The sequence below is a fragment of the Hyla sarda genome, chromosome 4 (genome assembly GCF_029499605.1).
Source record: "Hyla sarda isolate aHylSar1 chromosome 4, aHylSar1.hap1, whole genome shotgun sequence".
Lineage (NCBI taxonomy): Eukaryota > Metazoa > Chordata > Amphibia > Anura > Hylidae > Hyla > Hyla sarda.
In genome coordinates, this window is record NC_079192.1 from 362,971,450 (window position 1) to 362,990,161 (window position 18,712).

Below are 18,712 nucleotides of genomic sequence, written 5' to 3' on the forward strand. Positions count from 1 at the left end.
CAAGGGAGTAGGCAGAAGCAAGGTCGGACGTAGCAGAAGGTCGGGGCAGGCAGCAAGGATCGTAGTCAGGGGCAACGGCAGAAGGTCTGGAAACACAGGCAAGGAACACACAAGGAACGCTTTCACTGGCACTAAGGCAACAAGATCCGGCAAGGGAGTGCAAGGGAAGTGAGGTAATATAGGGAAGTGCACAGGTGAAAACCCTAATTGGAACCACTGCGCCAATCAGCGGCGCAGTGGCCCTTTAAATCGCAGAGACCCGGCGCGCGCGCGCCCTAGGGAGCGGGGCCGCGCGCGCCGGGACAGAACAGACGGGGAGCGAGTCAGGTAGGGAAGCCGGGGTGCGCATCGCGAGCGGGCGCTACCCGCATCGCGAATCGCATCCCGGCTGGCAGCAGGATCGCAGCGCCCCGGGTCAGAGGACGTGACCGGAGCGCTGCAGCGGAGGGAGTGAAGCGAGCGCTCCGGGGAGGAGCGGGGACCCGGAGCGCTCGGCGTAACAACCACAATATAAAAATAGATGTGACTCTGAAGCCTGAGCCTCCTCTATACAGCTAAACAAAGCACATATGAAAAGAGGTTATCCATAGATGACCCTTATAAATAAAACATACGCCTTTCAATACAGAATGAAGTAGCTGAGAGTTCACATTGGTGACTGCAGTTTTGTGTTGGAGCTATGCCAGCTCTCCTCCTTCCCGAAGACCTGACTGACACAGTGACCTACTTTTCAGAGAGACAAACACAGAGGCAGGGGAGGGAGTGGGGAGAATAGACATAGGAGCTCGGTAGTCATCAAGTCACAAACAGTCTGATCCCACACTGTAGAGATATACTGCTATACCCGCAGATCCTGGTCATACATTCTACAGGTAAGTTGTTTTTGTTTGGCCTTCAGTGGTGTCTGTAATCTATAGATGTATATTGATTTAGTTATGTATGCATATATCCACAATATCTGTAATGAGCTGTCAAAGGCTCAGTGAAGTAGGGTTTGGTTTCCATTCTACATGCTAACAATATTTAGCTCTAACCCTTTTGTATTTCCCGACATCTTCTCATGAGTGAATGCAATGTAAATTCATACATATTCTTCTGCCCTCCACATATGTATAACTTTGACACTTTGTACATTCTACGCTTTGGAAGAGTCAATACTACAAAATCTTTATTAGAATACACATTCGTTACTTATTATTCATTAGGTATATGCATTGAGTACTATTTGACTCTTATGTATTGCACGTCTCCGTGTATTAATGCTGGGTACACAAAAAGTACAATGCATATTATTCTAACAAGCACTTAAAAGGCATCAGCTTATGTTTTTGGGGTCACAGATGACGCACATAGAAAAAGGTACATGGATTAAAACAAGATACCCTTACAAGTATCAGGAGCGTGGTGACTTCAGGACAAGAGGACAAAGGGGATGTGTAAGACAGCTCGACAGAGGAAAACATGGTGCAAAATTACAACCTAGTTAGTAATCAAAAGGAATTCTGACATGTTAAGGCTGTCTCTGTCAGATGTTAGAAGAAGTGGTAGACATTTAAGATTCAGAAGATTAAAGCACTAGATAGACAGACACATACCTGCAATGCATTGTTGTCCGTGATCTGTTTATGGTAACAAACAACAAAATGATATGTTTTGCACAATTTCAATTTATGCTATTTATGCTGAAATAGTAGTCTCAGCATTTAGTAGACCCTTTTCTCAATATACCGTATTTTTCGCCATATAAGACGCACTTTTTCTTCCCCAAAACTGGGGGGGAAAAGTCGGTGCGTCTTATACGGCGAATACACCCCTATCGCGGCGGTCCCTGCGGCCATCAACGGCCGGGACCCGCGGCTAATACAGGACATCACCGATCGCGGTGATGCCCTGTATTAACCCTTCAGACGCGGCGATCAAAGCTGACCACCGCGTCTGAAGGGAAAGTGTTACTAACCCGGCTGTTCAGTCGGCCTGTTCGGGACCGCCGCGATTTCACCGGGTTAGTGCTTACAGGACATCGGGAGGGACCTTACCTGCCTCCTCGGTGTCTTCTCCGTTCAGGGATCCCCTGTATGGCCGGCGCTCACCTTCCTCGTCATCACGTACGTGCGTCGGCGTGCGTAACGACGTTATGGCGGCGACGGAGAGCGAGGATACCCGGCCGGCAGCAGAGATGTTCCGGAGCGAAGGGGACACGGCGACAGCGATGGAGCGACATCCAGGGCAGCGGTGACGGGTCCGGAGCGGCGGGGACACGTGAGTATTACCTCCTATGCAGTGGTCTTCAATCTGCTGACCTCCAGATGTTGCAAAACTACAACTCCCAGCATGCCCGGACAGCCAACGGCTATCTTAAAAATAGCATGACCAAGGAAAGAAACCAAAATAAAGTGTACACACTAATCAAAAATAATAACACACCAACACCTGACGCAGCGGATATGTAGCCAATATCTCTAAGGGCTATCTCACTATGGATACCGTAAGATGCCACAGAGAGGGGTTACAACAACCCTTATACCACACAGCCTATGAACAATTCGCATCATCTGGTAATGTGCATGTGCATTTCATAATCATACGCTGTGTTGTTGGAACACTGTTCCTATAACCCACTGCACCAGGTATAAATCACCACGTGATAAAAAAATAAAATTAAAAACGTTACAGTTCCAACGCGTTTCCCCCCATAATGTCGGGGTTTTTCAAGGAACTTTAGCAGTTGTCCACCATATAGGGACCGAGTGTGTGGTTAGGACTGGCTTGGAAATAAATACCCCATTCTCAGTGGTGGATCAGCTGGGTGCTCGGCATCCTATGCACTAGTTGTGCTAGAGACGCCTTGATTATATGTTCTCTGCTATGGACGCTGAAATACTTTGTTGTGATAAATAGAGATGAGCGAACTTACAGTAAATTTGATTCATCACGAACTTCTCGGCTCGGCAGTTGATGACTAATCCTGGATAAATTAGTTCAGCTTTCAGGTGCTCCGGTGGGCTGGAAAAGGTGGATACATTCCTAGGAAAGAGTCTCCTGATAGCTGAAATAATTTATGCAGGATAAGTCATCAACTGCCGAGCCGAGAAGTTCGTGACGAATCGAATTTACTGTAAGTTCGCTCATCTCTAGTGATAAATATATATATAAAACATGTACTACTTCTGTATTTCCTACTATTTATCGTTGCCCAATTTTATTTTTGCAGAATCTACCTGCGAACCTACAAAAAAACATTAGAACTTTTCTTACCGGTAAGTCTATTTCAGGGCTGCCCTGTGTGTTGTTTCATGTATTCTATATATTTTTTTGTGTGTGTGTGTGAAGGTCACTTTTAATCACTTTAAATTTGTTGTTAAACAGAAGGAGCAATGTAATTGCTAAATCTTAAATTCTTGATTTATACTTCCTCAGTTTACATGCAGTTATTTATTTTCATTTGCTTATAGAGCTACAATATCTTCTGAGATTTTCATAATTGACATCAGTATTTTATCTAATTTCCTTATAATAAATCACAGAATATGGGATCAAAATGACTTAAATTCACAGAAAAGAGGCCATACTCACAGTGATTTCAATTTCCCCAATAATCATACATGCTAGGACCCATTTTGTAGGAAAAAATAAAGAAGCTATCTAGAACTTTAAAACTGATAGTCTATCTTAAAGGGGTACTCCGGTGGAAAACGTTTTGTTTTTTAAATGAACTGGTGCCAGAAAGTTAAACAGATTTGTAAATGACTTCTATTAAAAATCTTACTCCTTTTAGTACTTTTTAGAAGCTGTATGCTACAGAGGAAATCATTAACTTTTTGAATTTCTTTTTTGTGTTGTCCACAGTGCTCTCTGCTGACACCTCTGTCTGTGTTTGCTATGAGGATTTTCTCCTGCTCTGGACAGTTCCTGATACGGGCATCAGGTGTCAGCAGAGAGCACTGTGGACAACACAAAAAAGAAATTCAAAAAAATAAAGATTTTCCTCTGTAGCAAACAGCTGCTAAAAAGTACTGAAAGGATTAAGATTTTTAATAGAAGTAATTAACAAATCTGTTTAACTTTCTGCCACCAGTTCATAAAAAAAAAAAAAAAAATACGTTTTCCACCGGAGTACCCCCTTAAAGGGGTACTACCGTGCTGACAACTTATCCCCTTTCTAAAGGATAGGGGATAAGTTGCCTGATCGCACAGGGTCCTGCTGCTGGGGACCCTCACGATCTCGCACGCAGCACCCCACTCTCATCAGGCCCCGGAGCGAACATCGCTCCAGGTCTGATGACTGCCAATCACGGGGCCGGAGTATCGTGACATAACGGCTCCGCCCCCTCAATGTAAGTCTATGAGGGTGCGGAGCGTGACTTCACAGGGGGCGGAGCTGTGACGTCACGATCACCGGCCCCATCATCAGACCTGGAGCGGATGTTCGCTCCGGGGCCTGATGAGAGTGGGGTGCTGTGTGTGAGATCCCCAGCGGCGGGACCCCGCACGATCAGGCAACTTATCCCCTATCCTTTAGATAGGGATAAGTTGTCAGCACGGTAGTACCCCTTTAAGGAAATACCATGCCCTTGGGCCACCAAGATTTTTGAAAACCCGTAATAATATACTTTTGTAGGATTATATATTTAAATACTCAATGTCCTATGCATGTTCAAAAGTATGATGCATATGTCTATTGCTTTAATATTCTGTAAGGTTATGCAATGATTAAAAAAAGGGAAAGAAAAACTATAATAAGGATATACCATCATTTATAAGATTGGTAGGGGTCTAGCTCTTGGTACCCCCACTGATCAAAATGTTAAAAGGGGTAAAGGTACTCAGGAGAGCTAGGTGGTATCTTCATTGTTTAGTCCTGTTTAACTTTGTACCTACCATACTTTTCATAAGAGCTATTCTAGGTATTGCAGACATATCCAACAATAGAGAAGCAGCACTCCATAGAGATAAAAAAAGTGGTTCTTTTTTATTTACCCATTCGAGTTACAGTTGCATCTGTTGCATCTGTAACTTTGATGGTTGAATAAAGAATTATTTATTTCACATCTACATGGAGTGCGGCTTCTCTACTGTAGGATATGTCTGAATCTGATGGGGCATAGAGTTTAGCCTTGGGACGCAGAGCACTCGATTGGACCTGGAGTCTGTACACACTGCTGGTTTTTACTTGTACATTGCTAGGTATTGCAGATGTGTGAGGAAAACTCTTGCTTGCTTTTTAGGGTTGAATCTGGGAAATGGCTTGGTCATTTTACTCCATTTCAACATCAAATTGAGGTGTAACCTCTAAACCTACTGGATGGCTTGACTTCCAAATGCAGCACTCTCCCTGTAGTGTCCCCTAAGGAGCCTGGTTTGGATACTTGGAAAAGAAAAAAAAGTAGCAAAGTTATAAAATAAATATATATATATATATATATATATATATTTTTTTATGTGATACATTTTTATGCATAATATACATATATTTAATTACTATTTTTTCAGATTTATTTACCCTTTTATACTCCGCTCCTAGACATCTTATCCCCTAGGATAGGGGTTAGGTGTCTGATGGCGCTGGAGGAAGGGGGGGGGAGTGTCCACTGAGACTTGCGTGCCAACCCAGTAATCCGCATGCACAGATGTTTAGAATGCTGAGGTGCTGGGCCGGAGATCAAGGGGGGACCCAGTGGTCGGACAGTCCCCCCCCCCCCTTTCCTCCGCAATCAGACATCTTATCCCCTATCCTTTGGATATGTGATAAGATGTCTACTATCGGAGTGCTGGAGTACCTCCAGGCATACTTCCTTGCCTGCTCGGAGATGCAACTGCATACTAGGCAGTACAGATTCTGCCCAGTAAATCTGTTCTCATACACATTACTCATTACTTGGCCAAACCCTCTGCTGTTCAACTGCCCAATCGTTTTGTTTTTTGATAAATAAGCCACAATCCAAAGCGACTTGCGGCTGCTTTCTACTCTCTTGCTATTTAGAACACATGCACATTTGGTTGAGGCATGGATGCATCTGTATGACTTGGAAAAAATTGCTGTTATCTTTTGTATGCATGAGTCCTATTACAATTAAAGAACTAGTCCAGGAGGCTCTTGTGTGTGCATTGTGTATATCTATTTTAGTTGATGTGACAAGCATGGGTTATCTGCCATCTTTATTTCTATTTTTTAAGGCTATTTTTTAAGGCTTCCTAAAGCAGTCTACATTACCCATGATGCCTCATGCTTTGCATTAACAGAGGACATGGTCTCAGCACTGCACTTATTCTGGGTGCCATTAAGAGATATAGATCTTCTGTCCCTTAACTCACAATGTAAAGTATCCTATGTGATACAGCTGCAGCCTGTCTCCATTTTTTTATTCCCTGTTGCTGTAGCTTTTACACACAGAAAAGCAGAATCAGACTACATAATATAGGACAAAATATAGAATTTGCACACAGAACACAGCAGACACGGGTAGTGAGAGGGGAGAAGTATAACTCAAGAACTACTCATTGTGTGGACTCACCTATTATCACTGCTTTACTGATCTCATAGAGTACATTTACACGTACCATTTTTGCAGCAGATTTAGCTGCATGAAATCTCTAACTCACAGCAAACCTCTGGATTCAACGCTCCATGGACCAGGGAGTGTAAGGAGTTAAAGGAGTACTCCGGTGCACACTTTTTTCATTTTATCTCGTCCGGGCTGCAAAATAAAAGAAAACACACTTTATCTTACCTGCCAACGAGCCCCCGGAGCTCCGGTACAGGTGTTCGGTCCCCGGGCTGTATTCTTCTTACTTCCTGTTAGCCCGGCACTTCACACGGAGCTTCAGCCTATCACCGGCCGCAGCGATGTTCTGTCTCGGCCAGTGATAGGCTGGGAGTTGTAGTCCCTGTTGTGTGTGTATGCTAGTGTTTACAAACCAGTGTGCCTCCAACTGTTGCAAAAGTACAACTCTCAGCATGCCCTCTCAGCATGCCCTTACAGAGGCACACTGGTTGTGAAACACTGTTCTAGCCTATTCAGCATACACATAATGTTACACCAGTGTTTCCCAACCAGTGTGCTGTCAGGGAAAGGCTGTCAGGGCATGCTGGGAGTTATAGTTTTGCAACACCTGGAGGCACACTGGTTGGGAAACACTGGTGTATGCCCTGCAGAGGTGTAGTGTACTACAACCCCCAGGAGACTACAGAGGCAGCAAGCTGGTGTTATACCACAGACTGAAGACTCCTGAATGACACATGCTGGGAGTTGTAGTCCCTTTTGTGTGTGTATGACAGTGTATCCCAACCAAGGCTGATTTATATTAGTGTGCTGTGTATAAGGGGGCCGACCCAGGAAAATAGTAGGATGGGTAAAGGGCGGAACAAACAAAAAAAAAAAAGGAGCGCCCCAAACCAGCAAGGCATGTGGCATGCTGGGATTTGTAGTTTTCAGCACAGCAAGAAACAGGAAATAGAGGCAAAGATAGGAAAACAAAGTGGGGGATAAAAAGACAACAAAGAACGGAAATAGAGTAGGCTAAACAACAAGAATAGAAATGAAACAAAACAAATAGGGTAAGTCACAAACGGAAAAACACATTGACCACCGGAGTATCCCTTTAAACTTTACATATTTTCAGAGCTTTTGGGAAAATCGTACCTCTCCATTTTGCTCTACTTTTGGGTTTTCTTTGTTTTGCTGTTTGTAACATTGTGTTCAATATTCCCCCACCTTAATTGGTTACACTTTTGAATTTACTGAACAGTTTCCATTACAAAAAGGGGGTTAGTCACCTCTGGGATCAAACAGTGGCTTAAAGGGTGCCTCTCATCAAAAAAACTTTTGATATATTATAGATTAATGTATGAAGAATAACTTTACAATTGCATGTTATTAAAAAATATGCTTCTTTCTATTTAATTTTCCACTTTGAAGAAATGACCACTAGGGGTCTCCCTACCAGTCCTGGCAGCAAGCATTTCAGACTCATGCTGGAGTCCTAAACACTATGAGCTGCCAGTCTGCTTTGTTCACAAAGGAGAACACTCAGAGCTGCCAGCCTGCTTTGTTCATAGCCTGTTTGGCTGTGAACAAAGCAGGCTGGCAGCTCTGAGTGTTTAGGACTCCAGCATGAGTCAGAAATGCTTGCTGACAGGACTGATCGGGAAAATACAATAGAAAGAAGCATATTTTTCATTAACATGCTATTGGAAAGTTACTCAACATTCATTAATCTAAAATATATCAAAAGTTTATTTGATGAGTGGTACCCTTTAAACAGTAATAAACATGAGTTAAAAGATTCATGGCAGCAATTTTACTTAGGTATATGAATGAATAAATGGATGGGCATGATTGCTTTGTTCTGTGCTCCCTATGGTATTCCAGATCAGAGCAATGGTATTACTGCCGAGACCCTACTACCTGCTCCTTCTGCCCTTTCCTCTCTGCTGGCATTATTGTCTCTCTTACATGAATCCCTCGGGTTCTCTTCTGTCCCCAGCCCTTCTCTTCCCCATTCCTTTTCTCTAGGTAACTTTTAAAGTCCCACCTCCTCTGCTTTGCATTACCTCCTGATATGTCATTCTGCTTCTCTCTCAAGATTGGAGGCGTCTCTAGATATCTTTCCCACTTGGACTTAGATCTTCAGAACAATACAGAATCTCAAAATGAGTTAAATGAGGGGGGTGAATAAGGGGACAGATGCTGATTTTACCACAATATCTGCAAAACTCCCAGGGAAAACAGGGGGGTCTTATAGACTCCCAGAATTGGCCGCAAATGGTTTATAGTAAACCAAGTAAGGTGTCACTTTCCCTTCTGGTATGAAGGGTCTATATGTTTTTAGGGGCTCTGTATTCATTTTGGGGTGTGATGAAGTGGGTATTTTTTATATCCTGATCCTGTCCTATTTCAAAGTTATGAGTAACATTCACATAGTGAAGTGTGAACCACCTAGCATTGTCATGGCAGGATGATGACTGGACTGCTTAACTACAAATCCTTGTATACATTCCAGTATACAAGAATTTGTAGGTATTTTTTCTATGTAGAATGAATAGATGCCCTGGGTGACAGAAAACCTAGCTTATCACTGGTGCAACATGGCCATCGATGACCTAACAATGTCTCTTCCACGTAAAGAGGCTCAGGGGCTTGTCACCTTCTTTATGAGGGCAGGTCATCTTTAACACTTCAACTTTGTTACAATGAATTTTGGCCCAAAACTACATTTGTATTAAAACACAAAAATTCTGTTTTTGCAATTGACATCAATTTTGTGTATCAAGCTACCATCAAATTTAGGCAACTTTTATTTTTTTATTTTTTTTCTTATGTTATATTATGTCATAACTATATAATTGAAATCAATATGAACTGTAGCGCAAAACTGAACGTAGATGAATGTTTGAGATGCTGGAAAGAATCTTATGTAATACTTATTTTAATAATAATCCCGTCTGATTTAGCACAAAGGACAAAGCAAAAAGAAGACATTAGTCATCATAGCTGAGCCTCGTCTTCGTCAGTCGCATGGTACTAATGAAAGTGACAGAGGCTCGGTTCGTGCATCACAAACAAGTGAAGTTTTCTGTGCCGTGTCTTGAGCTCAGTAATTAGGTCGAGGTCGTGATTCATTCCTGAATGTCTGACACTCCTAAGCTTCTTTTTTTTTTTTGCTGACGCACAACGCTCCACTTGGCTTTAATTGGGACACAGGGAAATTATTTTGAAAAGCTTTTTTATATTAGCAATGCAACCTGCTGAGATATACAGTGAGGCAAAAAAAAATATTTAGTTAGCCACCAGTTGTGCAAGTTCTTCCACTTAAAAAGATGGAAAGGCCTGTAATTTTCATCATAGATATACCTCAACTATGAGAGACATTATAATAAAAAAAATCCATAAAATCACATTGTCTGATTTTTAAAGAATGTATTTGCAAATTATGGTAGAAAATAAGTATGTGGTCAAAAACAAAAATTAATCTCAATACATTCTTATATACCCTTTGTTGGCAATGACAGAGGTCAAACATTTTCTGTAAGTCTTCACAAGGTTTTTACACACTGGTGCTGGTATTTTTGCCTATTCCTCCATGCAGATCTCCTCTAGAGCAGTGATATTTTGGGGCGGTCGCTGGGAAACATGGACTTTCATCTCCCTGCCGATCTGCTGTTCTTCAGAGCCTTTGCAGTAAATGGAAGCTTAGCTGCAGTAAAAGGGCATGGCCACTACACACTGCTCTATATGGAAAACAAAACTGCTATATATTTTGATCAATAGATGGCACTGTTGTGTAACTTGCAAGTAGACTTTGTGCACACATATGTGACTGTGACATGTGACTGTAGTGTGGTGAAAAAAACTCTTGTTTTAAATTGCAGCATCAGCTTAACCCCTGAATGACGCAGGACATAAATGTACGTCCTGGTGACGTGGTACTTAACGCACCAGGACGTACATTTACGTCCTGAGCATAACCGCGGGCATCGGAGCGATGCCGGCATCATCCGCGGCAGGTCCCGGCTGTGGATCGCAGCCAGGGACCCGCCGGTAATGGCGGACACCCGCGATCCCGTGGATGTCCGCCATTAACCCCTCAGATGCCGTGATCAATACCGATCACGGCATCTGCAGCATCGCGGTCACTTAACAGGATGATCGGATTGCCCGCAGCGCTGCCGCGACGATCCGATCATCCTGCATGGCAGACGAAGGTCCCCTCACCTGGCTCTGGTGCCTTCCGGGAGTCTTCTGCTCTGATCTGCCTTCCCGCAGACCAGAGCAGAAGATGACTGATAACCCTGATCAGTGCTATGTCCTATACATAGCACTGAACAGGATTAACAATCGAGTGATTGCTTTAAATAGTCCTCTATGGGGACTATTAAAGTGTAAAATAAAAGTAAAAAAAGTAAAAAAAATAAAGTAAAAAAAGTGAAAAACCCCCTCCCCCAAAAAGTGTAAAAAAAAATATTTTAGATACATATTTGGTATCGCCGCGTGCATAAATTTCCGAACTATTTAAATAAAATGTAAATGATCTCGTACGGTGAACGGCGTGAACGTAAAAAAAAAGTCCAAAATAGCTGCTTTTTTAAGAACATTTTATTCCAAAAAAAATTTATAAAAAATGTCATAAAAGTTTTGTATAAGCAAATATGGTATTAATAAAAAAGTACAGATCACGGCGCAAAAAATAAGCCCTCATACCACCCTTTATACGGAAAAAAAGTTATAGGTCTTCAAAATAGGGGGATTTTAAACGTAATAATTTGGTTAAAAAGTTTGCGATTTTTTTTAAGCACAACAGTAATAGAAAAGTATATTATCATGGGTATCATTTTAATCGTATTGACCCAGAGAATAAAAAACACATGTCATTTTTACCATAAATTGTACGGCGTGAAATCGAAACCTTCTAAAATTAGCAAAATTGCGGTTTTCTTTTTAATTTCCCCACACAAACAGTATTTTTTTGGTTGGGCCATACATTTTATGATAAAGTGAGTGATGGCATTACAACGGACAACTGGTCGCGCAAAAAACAAGCCCTGATACTAGTCTGTGGATGAAAATATAAAAGAGTTATGATTTTTTGAAGGGGAGGAGGAAAAAACGAAAACGTAAAAATAAAATTGTCTGAGTCCTTAAGGTCCAAATGGGCTGAGTCCTTAAGGGGTTAAAGGGGTACTCCGGTGAAAAACTTTTTTTTTTAAATCAACTGGTGCCAGAAAGTTAAACAGATTTGTAAATTACTTCTATTAAAAAAATCTATTTATAAAAGAGCAGACAGCTCTGTGTTTCAAACGGAAAATAATTTCCACTGTAGTATTCAGCAGCTAATAAGTACAGGAAGGATAAAGATTTTTTAATAGAATTAATTTACAAATCTGTTTAACTTTCTGGCATCAGTTGATTAAAAAAAAAAAAAAAAAAAAAAGGTTTTTACCGGAGTACCCCTTTAACTGGAAACAATATACAGAATCATACATTAGAAATAAAGACATATTTTTCTAACCATCACACCAGGAACCCAGCTTACCATTACACAAAGATGGACTAATGCACAATGCTATTAGTGAATATAACCACTGTACACTGATCAGTATTCCACCATACAGTGCATATATAGTGCTAGATACCAGCTCTAGTCAGGATCTGTATAGCCTTTGTGGCTCTGTATCCCAAAGAAATTACAGTTACATCCAGTAACGTTTTCTCTGAGTGGATCCATTTTTTCAGGCACTTGCAAACTACAGGTTTTCTGTTGTTTGCATGTACCTGAGGAAGAGGTGAGAGCGACCTGGAAACGCGATGCACATTTGTAAATAAGCAGTATGTTCTGTGCTTGTTCCTTTTGAATACTTCTGTCGCCCAATCAGCATTCCGATATTTCCTGTTCAGTGGTAGTGTGGGGCAGAAGGAGCTCCTAACTTATGGGCAGTCCGAACTTGTCTCACATGGAACTCTGTCCTAGCAAACTATCTGTATATCTATATACATGGTGCTTATCCTGTTTATATTTCATTTTCAGAATTCTCACCTATCTTCTGTTCATGGACATATTTGTGTTTTGTATATCTTAGTCATAGCTTGGTTTGTGGTCTCTGTTAAATGTCTTTCCCTAGTTTTTATACATTCTGACGAGCTTGTTTTTATGAGGTAGGAGGTCAAAGTGGACGGATGCTGGTGAATGCCCCATGGCAGCGGTTACCTTAGTTCATTCATCAAGTACAAGCTATGACCTGGAAGCGTTTTTTAGGTAAGAAATTTGTTTCCCATTATGGAAATTACTTCTTACTGTAGAAAAAAAAACTAAAAACAGGAATAGTCTATGCTTACCATCACTTATGTTATTGTAGCTAAAGGGGTGTTCCCAACTTCTTTAAAGGGTACCTCTCATCAAATAAACTTTTGATATATTTTAGATTAATGAATGTTGAATAACTTTCCAATAGCATGTTAATGAAAAATATGCTTCTTTCTATTGTATTTTTCCTGATTAGTCCTGTCAGCAAGCATTTCTGACTCATTCTGGAGTCCTAAACACTCAGAGCTGCCAGCCTGCTTTGTTCACAGCCAAACAGGCTGTGAACAAAGCAGCCTGGCAGGTCTGAGTGTTCTCCTTTGTGAACAAAGCAGACTGGCAGCTCGTAGTGTTTAGGACTCCAGCATGAGTCTGAAATGCTTGCTGCCAGGACTGGTAGGGAGACCCCTAGTGGTCATTTCTTCAAAGTGGAAAATTAAATAGAAAGAAGCATATTTTTTAATAACATGCAATTGTAAAGTTATTCTGCATACATTAATCTATAATATATCAAAAGTTTTTTTGATGAGAGGTACCCTTTAAAGATGGCTTCCAGCACCTTCCAGCCTGTTTGCGACTGCTAGATGTGGATGGGAAGCCAAACATACTGCAAGCTACACTGTTTATATAACACCTAGTTAACAACTAGTTACATAAACAGCGTAGCTTGCTGGGTGAAGCTGTTTGTGCAACTCACACTAAAATTGATGGGAGATATACAAATTGCATAACTTATCCAACTACAAACAGGCAAGAAGGCCGGCGAGCCCTTGATTCTGAGATTATGAGGTGAAGGTCTCAGAGGTGGTTCCCGTATCTAGGGGACATTTATGGCATATCTTGTGGATTTTGCTACCATTTGCTATCAATGGGTCAGCAGAAATAGAGGCAGATTTGCAGATTTTTCTTCGGACCCATTGAAGTCATTGGTAGCAAAATCCTCTGCGGATTTTCTGAAGCAAATACGATGTGGAAATTCCACAGGTAATCCACCCATGTGACTGTACCCTTAACGTTAATGTTGACCACTGAACACCATTTTGTTTTTAATGTACAGTTTGAAAATTCAGAGCTGTTTACTTTATTGTTTTTCAAACTACAAACTACTAAAACAAAGCTCCAAATCTCCTGCATCAACAGTTCTATGAAAAACGCCTTTTTAGCTGTAAGAGAAAGTATAGGAGCATATTGCTCAATTAGGGCACGAATTAAATGTACAAATAGTATGCTCCTCCACTTCTTCTTCTAAAGGTATATATATGCTAGCAGCCAGGAGTTTTCCTTTTTAAGGGGTTGTCCCATCTCCTTACTTCCTCTTTTCCGGACCCTCAGGTCTGTTTGCAGCAGCCAGAGGTGGTTAGGAAAGCCGAAAACAGCCAAAGCAGGAAAATAACACAATTTGCGTAACTCTCATTGACTTCAATGGGAGTTGTGCAAACAACGTAGAACCATGTTACGTAAACAGAGTAGCTTGCGGGCTACACTGTTTTTGCAGAAGGGGATGGGACAGCTTCTTTAAAGCATTACATTAAGAAAAACGTTATATATGTCAATTTAGACATGTCAAAAGTTGTTGATCACATCAGGTCTCAATCCTGACACCTGCTGCGATCATGAGTTACAAGCTGGGAAAGTGAGCGGCATTGCCCCCAACTTCACAGCTGACCGAGAGAGCTGCACATTTCTCTGCATAGAAGTCTATGCAGAGCAATAGATGGATCTCACAGCTGGCCAGGAAATGGAGTGAAATGCTGCCCACTTTTCCACTAATAACTCACAATCGCAGCCGACCCGATGCCATCAACAACTTTTGACATTTCTCACGTGTCAAACGTCGACATGTGAAAAGTTGTTTTTAATAAGAGTAATGCTTTAACTGTAGGGCCATGCAGGACTTTTGGAGCTTTGTATTAGAATAACTATGCTACAGTGTACAGCAACTATAAAAAATATATTTAGCACAGAATGACATGATGTTTAAAAGATCATTTTTAATTTTAAGTTACATTGAATAACATCTTAGGCATATTATAAGACATTATTTGCAGATGTTTTTTTTTTTTTTAAATCCTGATCCTGATTAGCATTTTAAAACCACAAGTGTGAAACATAAGAACAGAGGAAAATGGGAATTTAAGGACCCTATTACACATTGTGATTATGGACTGCATGGGCCAATATTCTCCAGTGTAATGGGTCCAAAGAGACGTAAAAAATTCAAGTAACTGAGTCACATTTATTGGTAAATTTGGTTTTCTCATTCTGGTTTCATCTATATAACACACATATAGCTCTAAATATTTAACCTAGGGATTCTTAAATCAGTTTATCATTTTGTCATGTAGATCAGTCTGAAATATACTTGCAGAAGTTCACAGAGGTCCCCATGACGGTACCTACTTTTTGATGGTACCATCTGTTGTTAGATGCTTCTGCTGTAATAGAGGTCTCTCAGGATTTCAAGATCAGTCGCAGCGAGTTGGAATTTCTTTGGCAGTCAAAAATGTACAAAATAAAATCCTTCATATCCTGCAAATAAAAGGATACATTTTTTAACACTAATCTAAACAATCTAAGTAGTCATAGTGGGTCTCAATAAGTAATCTGATCCCTGTCACAGTCAGGAGGCCTGGTAGATGTATGCAGATAATATCAATACGGTTTCTCAGAGAATTCCGTCACCAGTGTTTTTGGAATAATTTACATTACTTCTTTCTAATATCATAATAACCTCGGGTTTGTGATCATTGATTTGTCACTCAACAGCTCTGCAGACATTCACAAATGAAAGAGGAACAAGACTGGAGCACTCATCAAGGACAACGGCACCTGTTTCACGCTTAATAGCGCATCATCAGGCCTCTGAGACTTGATGATGCACTTCTAAGCATGAAACGGGTGCTGTTGTCTGGGTGAGACTCTCCCGTTGTTCCTTGCCCTGCAATGTTCGCACCGGGGTGTTGTGTATTTTAATCTCATGATGTTTTTCATGGACTGAATAAATGAAGATCTACCCGCCGTGGTGAGTGCTCCAGTCTTGTTCCTCTTTCGCTTGTCAATAAGTATCTCTTGCCATTTGTGAAGCACACTACGCTATTCGCACACACCCCAGCCATTTGTAGGTTTGTAGATCCGTAGCTGCTGTAGCACTACAAGTGCTAAACAGGGATAAGCATACACAGTGCCGAGTTCTGTGTTTGCCTCTTTTTATCAATTGCTATCATTCAACTGAGGCATAGCTTCTGCAATGTAATACTTCCTAGATATATTTTCCTCCTTGTCTGCCACTGGTACCTTCCTTCACATCTTCCTTTGGAAGGAGAGCTACAGCATAACTATTACATGTTATTTGTGACCTGTTGAGATTGAGAGTCCTCTCCACTCTGGCCATTTGTTCCATAGAGGAGGCTAAACTGAGAAGTTCATCTCCTTTAAAGGAGAACTTCGGTGGAAAAAAACATTTTTCTTCTCAACTGGTGCCAGAAAGTTAAACAGATTTGTATATTACTTCTATATTAAAATCTTAACCATTCCATTACTTATCAGCTGATGTATGCTGCAGAGGAAGTTGTATATTTCCTTTCTGTCTGACCACAGTGCTCTCTGCTTACACATCTGTCCATGTCAGGAACTGTCCAGAGCAGGAGAGATTTGCTATGGGGATTTGCTCCTGCTCTGGAAAGTTCCTGACATGGACAGAGGTGTCAGTAGAGAGCACTGTGGTCAGACAGAAAAGTAACTATACAGCTTCCTCGAGACCATACAGCAGCTGATATGTACTGAAAGGATTAAGATTTTTAAATAGATGTAATTTACAAATCTGTTTAACTTTCTGGCATCAGTTGATTTTGAAAAATTTGTTTCCACTGGAGTACCCCTTTAACTTAAATTCAAAGCAACTACTAAGGACTCTTGTACGATATAAACCATATGTTCTTAAACTTTAGTTTAATGTAGGGAAAAACAGGTTGGCCTGGTGTCTGGCAATGGGAGGTAGACATCTGATGTGCAGTGAGGAAGCGCTGGCACGTACTGTAACTGTTGTTACGTGTGCCAGAGTTTGAAATCTTTGCCACATGAGCTGGTACAGATATTGGACATAATGTATGCAAATATCCAGTCTGTGGCAAGAAAGGCATATAAAGGTGAAAAGTCACAATTATTTTTGCACAAAATAAGGTTTGCTGAACAAATTGGCATTTTTATACACCATTGCATGTAAGCCTTGCTAATTCCCCCCTAGTATCCAATATGGAGAGGGTAAGTGAGAACCAATTGTCTCGTCGGTAGGTAGATTCCTGATGTCCAGTGCTGGAGGATGGACATGCTGTACATTAGATGCCTAGAATGCAGTGGTGTGTGGTAGATAGGTCATTCGGCGATAGAGGTATGCTGTATATAGAGGAGGGTCAGGAGGGTAGTCCAGTATGGCAGGTTAAGTCACTCTATATTCTAGCAAGTAAAACATTATATAGAGGTATGAAGAAACCTAAACTGAAAGTAAAAGGGTAGCTATCACTACGTGAAACCACTATATGTATATCTACAATTTACAATGTGTCATAAACTACTGGTGGACAGCTTGGCATTTTTTGCTTGTGACAACAGAAGTAATAGTTGACATACATGAATTTGACAATTTAGTTTTTTGCTCACTTTGATTCTGACTTTTAATGCTTTTTCTGCTTTCTAGAATGAAACGAGGTAGATTGACTGTTGCTTTTGACAGCCAAATTGTTGAAGGACCAAAAAGATTAAAGAAACAAAAAAAGGACACTCTGTCTCCTAAACTTCAGAAATCTCAAATGCAGTCCTGCAGACTGGACTGGGGGAGTCTGCCGCACCATGTAGTCTTGCATATCTTTCAATACCTTCCACTAGTTGATAGGGCTCGTGCATCATCTGTTTGTCACCGTTGGAATGAAGTTTTTCATATTCCTGAACTATGGAGAAAATTTGAGTTTGAACTAAACCAGCCGGCTACATCATACTTGAAGTCTACACACCCTGATCTCATCCAGCAAATCATTAAAAGACATGCTGACCACCTTCAGTATGTTAGCTTCAAGGTACCCTAAATGTACTGCTTAAGTAAATAAAGCCAACATTCTGTGCTAATTCATTCTTACTTATAGGTGGACATTTATCAAAGCATATAGTAGGATTTTTTTGCTTAAAATTGTTGCAAAAAAAGTCACATGTGCTACTACTCTATTTTTTGTGCGACTTTTTGATTGTGCAGTGTCCTAAGCAAAAAAAAAAAAAAATCTTGCTTACCAAAGCAAAAAGTGATTTTTGACTTGCAGTGGTCAGAGATTTATCAAGTGCGAAAGTCACAAAAAAGTTGCATCACATGAAAAAACCTACTAAATGTAGTCCAGCTCAGACATGGAGAAGAAAAAGCCACTACCAAAGCAAAAAAAAAAATATATAAATTGTTTACCTGAAAGAAATTTATCAACAGGCTGAAACCAGTTGATAAATAAGTTGCACATAAGCAAAACAATAGTAAGAAAAAAAGAACTAAAAGAAGGAATACATAAGCAAACATTGATAAATGTCCCTCATAGTTGTTATGGTTCAATTAAATAGCAGCCCCCCCCCCCCCCCCCCCCCCGTACAGAGGAAAGTTGACCAGTTGCCCAGAGCAACCAATCAGATTCCTTCTTTCATTTTTACAATGTCTCTGAAGTATAAAATTAGTCATCTGATAGGATACTTTTCCTCTGCACAGGCTTTGATAAAACTCCACATTTATTTATAATTTTGAACTCAATAATGAAACAGTACGCAGCATTGCAATTTACTCCTACACTCCACTTAAAGGGGTATTCCGGGCAAAAACATTTTATCCTTTGGAAGGGGGGGTAAGATGTCTGATTGCTGAGACCCCCGCAATCTCCCTGCAGCACCCCCT

The 18,712-nt window shown here is 40.9% G+C and overlaps 1 protein-coding gene across 2 annotated transcripts in view; it reads left to right on the forward strand.

Moving 5' to 3' along the window:
* The first annotated feature begins 734 nt into the window (after positions 1–734).
* Positions 735–18,712, forward strand: part of LOC130267236 (F-box/LRR-repeat protein 21-like) — a 28,644-nt gene continuing 10,666 nt past the window's right edge. The window contains exons 1-5 of one of the 2 annotated variants that reach the window (XM_056516652.1): positions 735–872; positions 3,212–3,257; positions 5,226–5,383; positions 12,655–12,750; positions 17,489–17,864. In XM_056516652.1, coding sequence (XP_056372627.1) covers positions 12,689–12,750; positions 17,489–17,864 — 438 coding nt within the window. In that variant the 5' untranslated portion in view covers positions 735–872; positions 3,212–3,257; positions 5,226–5,383; positions 12,655–12,688. The remainder of the gene's footprint in view (positions 873–3,211; positions 3,258–5,225; positions 5,384–12,654; positions 12,751–17,488; positions 17,865–18,712) is intronic. The other variant, XM_056516651.1, reaches the window with a different exon arrangement.